This window comes from Hipposideros armiger, unplaced genomic scaffold, assembly GCF_001890085.2.
Source record: "Hipposideros armiger isolate ML-2016 unplaced genomic scaffold, ASM189008v1 scaffold_238, whole genome shotgun sequence".
Lineage (NCBI taxonomy): Eukaryota > Metazoa > Chordata > Mammalia > Chiroptera > Hipposideridae > Hipposideros > Hipposideros armiger.
Genome location: NW_017731588.1, coordinates 148,311 through 155,397, shown reverse-complemented (window position 1 = coordinate 155,397; position 7,087 = coordinate 148,311). Strand labels below are relative to the sequence as shown.

At 39.1% G+C, this 7,087-nt stretch overlaps 1 protein-coding gene across 1 annotated transcript in view; it reads right to left on the bottom strand.

Annotated features, from left to right (window-relative positions):
• Nucleotides 1–7,087, bottom strand: part of SAMHD1 (SAM and HD domain containing deoxynucleoside triphosphate triphosphohydrolase 1) — a 66,143-nt gene that overhangs the window by 55,496 nt on the left and 3,560 nt on the right. The window contains exons 2-3 of the mRNA XM_019655168.1: nt 5,423–5,489; nt 492–564 (exon numbers count right to left, since the gene is read on the bottom strand). Of these exons, the coding sequence (XP_019510713.1) occupies nt 492–564; nt 5,423–5,489 (140 nt within the window). The remainder of the gene's footprint in view (nt 1–491; nt 565–5,422; nt 5,490–7,087) is intronic.

Below are 7,087 nucleotides of genomic sequence, written 5' to 3'. Positions count from 1 at the left end.
ATAAAAAGTTTTAAAAACATGTAAAACAATATGATACATTGTTGATGGCTATACTCAAATATGTAGTAAAAGTACAAAACATTCATGAAAATTATTAAATCCCAAATTCAGCATGGTGATTACTTTTGAAGAAGAAAGGATGGAAATAGGATCCAGGAGGGGTACAAAGGAGGTCTTTCATTATTTCTAATAATTTGTTCTAAAAACAACAGATCTGAAGCAAATTAGGAAAAATGTTACGATGTGACAAGCTAGGCAGTAGTTTACTTATGCTTTTCTGTATGCTTAAAATATTTTAGTTTTTCTTAGATGTAAATATTCTGTGCTTATTTTAGAAAATACAGGAAGTTTAGAAAAGTCAAAATCCATTATTCACAATCCCATTACTAAGAAGCAGATTTCCTTCCATTCTTTTTTAAATGAATTCTAGATAGTTGAGTTATATCACTTTATATTCAAAAAGCATGATAATAAATTTAGATTCCTCTTACCTTCCCTGTAGCAACATGACTTTGATTCAATTGCTGGATAGCATAAAGCAGCTTCCTTCTGTCCAACAAGGAACTAAAAGTATAACAGGATAAGCAAATCTATCATTATTTGCTTAATAGTAATTGCTAGAATATATAATAGTATATAATCAACTCTAGATTATTTACACTAATAGAAAGAGAAGTCAGATTAAAAGGAACAATAATTTAAATTTACTCCTCCTAGAAACTCTCTCCTTCCTTTGCTTCTAAGACATGAAACTCTCCCTGTAGGCTTCTCCCCTTGATCCTCTTTCTCTCTTGGTAAACTCAGACTTCAGCATCTCCTACCTCTCTCCTGAATGCTCAGTTTTTACTTCAGACTTATTTAAAACCTAACTGCAGTCAACATATACACTCACAATCCTGAATTTGCATGACTTATTTAAGTGAAAACACAAGACAGCACTCTTTGAAATAGAGCATAGTGGTAATGAAAAAGGACTTTTGGAATCAGACAAAACTGGCTCACATCCGCACATGGAATCTATAAGTGACTTTGGAAAAGTCATTTATCCTTGTTTGGTACATTGATGTTCTCATCTATAACTTAGGGATGATACTATCTACCTCACAGTGCTGGAGAGGGATTAAACAGTGTGCTGGCAATGAGGTTACAATAAGGACTCAGTTTTGCCCTCAAGAACTACAGGAGAATTTTAACTATGATTACAGGTACTATAGAAATTCTTACTGATTATAAATTCAGTATTTACCCATCAGCAGTGTTTTAACTACAAGAACCTAGGAGTTTATTAGCATAACCAAGTGGAGAATATGTAAACAAAGTGATCTAAATTGGCCAAAGATGTTATATACAGGAAGACTACATTTATTTAACAAACTGAGTTTTCGTCATATCAAAATAACTTTCAGAGAAAAATAACTATTGTTTACTGCAATTAAATCAAATGCAAATGTCTAGGATACAATGCAAGACTTGGAAATGTAGGACAATATAAGACTCCTTAAGCAGGGGTAGTTGTCAGTAAAATCATCAGTCCATGAATGGACTTTTTTATTGATTATAGTGGTGGGCTGCAAAGGTCCAAGTCTGACTTATGAGCACCAAGTATAACTTATGCATGAATCAAATATATATGAAGGTTTTAGCTTTATTTATACCCATCTTCCTTTGTTAGTAATGCCTCAGAATGGTCCAATTTTGAGAAAAAATTTAATAGGAACTAAACAGCTCAAAATCCTGTAATTCATCATCCCGCTTCATTTACTAATTGGTCCTGGCTTGTCAGCTTGGCAGAGTGTCAACAGAAGCAGCAGTCAAGGCGTTTGCCTTTACTAATCTACTAGCTGATCAGATTGAAAAATACATCTTTTGCTAAAAGTCCTAGATAGACTTGGAGTCAGGAGCACTACAATTGGCTTCTATGTTGTATCCTGAGACCCATGGTGACTACAAAATCTAAGAAGGATTTTCCTGGGATGTATAGAAGCATTATTACAGCTGATAAATCATTAAAGCAGCATACCTGTGTTTTACTATTCCCTTGTCCTCCTCATCAGTTTGATATAAGAAACACAGATAATGGGGCTGGTCGAACGGCTCAGTTGGTTAAGAGCGCGAGCTCTGAGCAACAGGGTCGCCAGTTTGATTCCCACATGGGCCAGTGAGTTGTGACTGAACTGAGCTGCCACTGAGCTGCTGCTGAACTGACAACAGGTGGCAGGATGGCTCAGCTGGTGAGAGCATGCGCTCCTAACAACAAGGTTGCCGGTTCAACACCCACATGGGATGGTGGGCTACGCCCACCTGCAAGTAAGATTGAACACGGCACCTTGAGCTGAGCTGCCGCGAGCTGCCCACAGGCGGCAGGATGGCGACTGGACTTGGAGCTGAGCTAGCTGCGCCCTCCACAACTAAGACTGAAGGACAACAACTTGGCTGTTCCCCTCCCCAATTCCCCGACACTGTTCCCCTCTCCCACTTCCCCAATAAAATTTTTAAGATAAAAAAAGAAAAGAAACACAGGTGAAGGCCAGGTTTGGAGGACTTATAAATGAGCTATAACTGACTCAAGTTAAATATAGTTGCATAGTCAAGAATAGCCAGGAGTCACAGCATAAAATAATACCAAAGCTAAACCAGCCTCACTGCCCAGTCTTTTCCTGAACTGATACTCAGTAGTCAACAGCTAATTAATTAAAAGCCCCAAAATTAAACTATTAACTGATTAAAGTGATTTATTTATGAATAGCACCCACAACCTAGAGGTTTTTTTTCTCTCTTGTTTTCGAAAAGGCTATGGCAAAATAATTACCTTAAATGAAGATTTACAGTAGTCATGGGCCAGGATAGTTAGACCCTAATAAGATTTAATGCCTGTATTTCATCATTTCTGAAATTGAATGTTTCTTAAACATTTATGTGATGTGTATATTTAATGTGACAATATTTCTTATTTCCTAGAAAAACCTTTTATGTATTTATTTTTAAATTTTTTTTATTATTTTTTTATTAGGGAATAGCCATGGTCATTGCTTTCATGCTACAATGGCATAGTTTACTCTTTTCAGGGAGGACGCAACTCACAGTGGCCCATGCAGGGATCGAACCGGTAACCTTGGTGTTATCAGCACCATACTCTAACCAACTGAGCTAACCAGTCACCCCTAGAAAAACCTTTTAAATCAACAGTTGATCATAAAATTGAGGAAATATAAGTCTAAACTGGATTCCCCTTAGAAAGCAGGGTCTAGGACAAGAGCATGCATAAAGGTAACTTATTACAGGATGTGACTCCTGGGAATAGGAGTGGGGTACTAGGAAAGGTGAAATAAGAAACAAGGAAAGAGAAAGTACACGGGCACATTAGTAAGTTGGTTGCACTGGTACCACTGCGAACAACTTCAGCTGATCCCACCAGGATCTGCAAAGGCAGATCTGTCCAGCAGAACTTCTTCATGATGGAAATGAAATGTTCTGTACCGGTCCTGTCCAACATGGTAGCCATGAGCCATACGTGGCTAATTGAGCACTTGAAATATGGCTAACGTAACTGAAGAATTGACATTTTAGTTTAGCTTAATTTTAATTAACTTAAACGTGTAGGTAGTGGCCACTGTACAGGAAAACAGCTCTGAGGAGGCCTGCAGAATCCTCCCCAGAGTTCTGAGGCAGTCACAAAAGGTGTGCCATAGAGTGCTCTTTTTGGAATTTTGTCCGTTTTGTTCACTCATGTGTCCCAGGTTCCTTGAAAAATGCCTAACACATAGTGAGCCCTCTAAAAATATTTTTTGAATAAATCAATAATGTTTGGGTCCGCAAAGTATATGGTTCCCTTTAAAAGACTCTATCAGAACAAATTCCATTCAATTAAAATGGTAAGCAACAATTATACACACAAAAAAATAGGTAGTAAGGGGAATTGTGAAGGGATTGAAATGTGATTATCAAAGAGGCAAGATGAAGTCCCTGAAGATTCCGATCCAAAGGACATTTTTTTTTTTTAAGATTTTTATTGGGGAATTGGGGGATGGGAACAGTGCTGGGGAATTGGGGGAAGGGGAACAGACAAGTTGCTGTCCTTTTGGTCTTCAGTCTAGTTGTGGGGGATGTTGCTTCACTGGCACAAGTTGGCACCATCATTGTGCTCTTCCCGGGTGAGGCAGATCAGTCGCCGGCTTCTGGACAGCCGCTCATGGCGACTGCTGGCCGCTCACGCTGGCTGCTGGCTACATACGGTAGCCCGTGGCAACCCACTGCAGCAGGGGCTGCAGCCTACACCGTCGCTGGTGACTCACTTGGCAGCCCAGCTCCAGGTTGAGCTGTTGTTCAGCATCTTAGCTGTAGCGGGCATTGTCACTGGCCCTCATATGTGGGATCCGAACCGGGGCCCTCTGGCGTCCCAAGCCAGTTCTTAACCAACGTGCCACTCGGCCGGCCCCCAAAGGGCATTTTTTAAAAGTCAGTCAAAGGTGATCTTTTTTCACAATCTACTTCCATTATCAATTATTAAGCAACAGTACATGAATTCAGTATAATCCTTTGTTTTGATTCTTTGGTTACTGTTACCACAAACAACATGTAGCTAAGTGGAATTCCAGGAGAAAAGACCATATTGCACCACTGCTGCCAATTCTAAAATAAACAGTCTTCATCTTAAGGAATATTTAAATATTGCATCATCAACTGAGGTCTTTAAGTGGACCCACACTAATCTAGACCCTAGAAACTCCAGCCATACATAAGGATCTCTATGAAGATAATTTATTAAGGGCTTATCATGTGAGAATCACTTGACATACATTATCTCATTATTATTATCCATTTCACAGGTACAGAAACTGAAGGTTAAATAACTTGTCCCAAATCATACAATGAAAAAGAGTCAAACTACTTTGGAGAATGTCTTTAAATATAACAGCTGTTATACATTCCAGTCTTGAGAGTTTTAGATCTAGAAATATGTTCAAGAGAGGGTTAAAGCCTTGCTTTTCTTGCCAACATTTTTTTCCTCTATCAGTTTTTTTATATATTTTCTGGTATGTATAATTCATTTATTCTGAACTTGAGTAAAAAGTTAGACACTACCAACTTCATGAAGGATTGTCAGCAAAATTTTTAAAAATAGGAATCATTAGTAATGTTAAACATAGGATCTACAAACAAAAACAACTGTGTCGGGGGACGGGGGGTGACCGGTTAGCTCAGTTAGAGCTTCGTGCTGATAACACCAAGGGTGCCGGTTTGATCCCTGCATGGGCCACTGTGAGCTGCACCTTCCTTAACCAGCAAGAGAGGATTGTTTTAAAACACTTCCTAGATTTAAAATGAGGATAGTTAATATCAGCAATCTTGGGATTTGTCCCTCAAAGGTGAATAAAAAGATCACAAGTGTTCTTGACTACAAGGTGAATTTTATCATTCTTACCTTACTCCAAGTTTCTCAAGAGAAGACTCATTAAGACGGGACAGTGATGAACCTGTGATATTATTGTCTATGGAAGAAAAGGGAGAAAGAGATTATTTCAATATTTATGCTTTTTTATTTATTTCCATTTGAATCCACCAGAATTTACTCAGATCAACTGAATGCACCCAATATAGGCAATGGACTGTGCCAAATACTACTTTTCTGATTTGCCACTAGGAAGGCCTTAATTTAATTAGTCAACTATACCACGAACCTTTACTTTTTGATAAATCAGGTGAAAATTTTTTAATTACTTGAGAAAATTATTTCCAAGGAAGTCCAGTTGCAAAACCAGCACTAACTTCTAAAACAGGTGAGGTTTGGGGTGGGGGTAGGGAGTGTTCTTAGAACACTCAGGTCAAAACCACAGCCTGTGGTGTGCCCAAAGTGTTGATTTAGTTCTAAAACCTCCAAGTAAAACACTATTCTGTGTTTTGAAAGACATATAGATAGATAGACTGATAGATAGATAGATAGATAGATGTTTTATTTTTCTTTCTCTAGCTATATAATTAATTCTAGTCCTTCCTGACCTCAGATTCCAGAATTCTGGGCTATTTTCAAGCAAACAAAAATCTTCTTTCTAAAGGTAACGAGAGACCCAAAGTGACAGAATAAACAAGCTGATGGTTGCCAAAAGGAAGAGGGGTGGGAAGATGGGTGGAAAAAACTTTTTTTAAAAAGGTCCATTTTCGGCTGGCTGAGTGGCTCAGTTGGTTAAGAGCTCGCTCAAAGGTTTGCGCTCTGAGCAACAGCGGTTCGAGTCCGGCCCGAGCTGAGCTGCCGCTGAGCTGCCAACAGGTGACAGGATGGCTCAGCTAAAAAAAAAAAAAAAAAAAAAAAAAGGTCCACTTTCCATGGTCACATAAGAAAAAGGTTAATGAGAGAATACGAGGAATTCCCAAAAGGAAAAAAAAGTCTAAATGACAATGGCAGTTTTTGTATTTTTCTATCACAAAATATTATTCAATGTGAAAAAATCCAAACAATATAAAAATATAAAGTATAGAATGTCAAAACTTAAATTCTCCCAATAACCACTGTTAACGTTTTAGGTATCATTCCAGACATTCATTTATGCAATTATGTAGTTTTATACAAATGAAATTATGTTGTTTAGAATCTATTTTTTCCCACCCAAAGATCTTTCTTGTCCATTATTAAACTACATCATTTTTTTTTAAAGATTTTTTTTTTAATTGGGGAATTGGGGGATGGGAACAGTGCTGGGGAATTGGGGGAAGGGGAACAGACAAGTTGCTATCCTTTTTTTTTGTTCTTCAGTCTAGTTGTGGAGGACGTTGCTTCACTGGCCCAAGTTGGCATCATCATTGCGCTCTTCGCGGGCGAGGCAGATCAGTCGCTGGCTTCTGGATGGCCGCTCACTGTGGCTGCTGGCCGCTCACGCTGGCTGCTGGCTACACACGGTAGCCTATGGCAACCCACTGCAGCAGGGATTGCAGACTACGCCGTCGCCGGCGACCCACAGCAGCCCAGCTCCAGGTAGAGCTGTTGTTCAGCATCTTAGCTGTGGAGGGCAGTGTCACTGGCCCTCATATGTGGGATCCGAACCAGGGCCCTCTGGCGTCTCAAGCCAGCTCTTAACCAACACGCCTCTTGGCC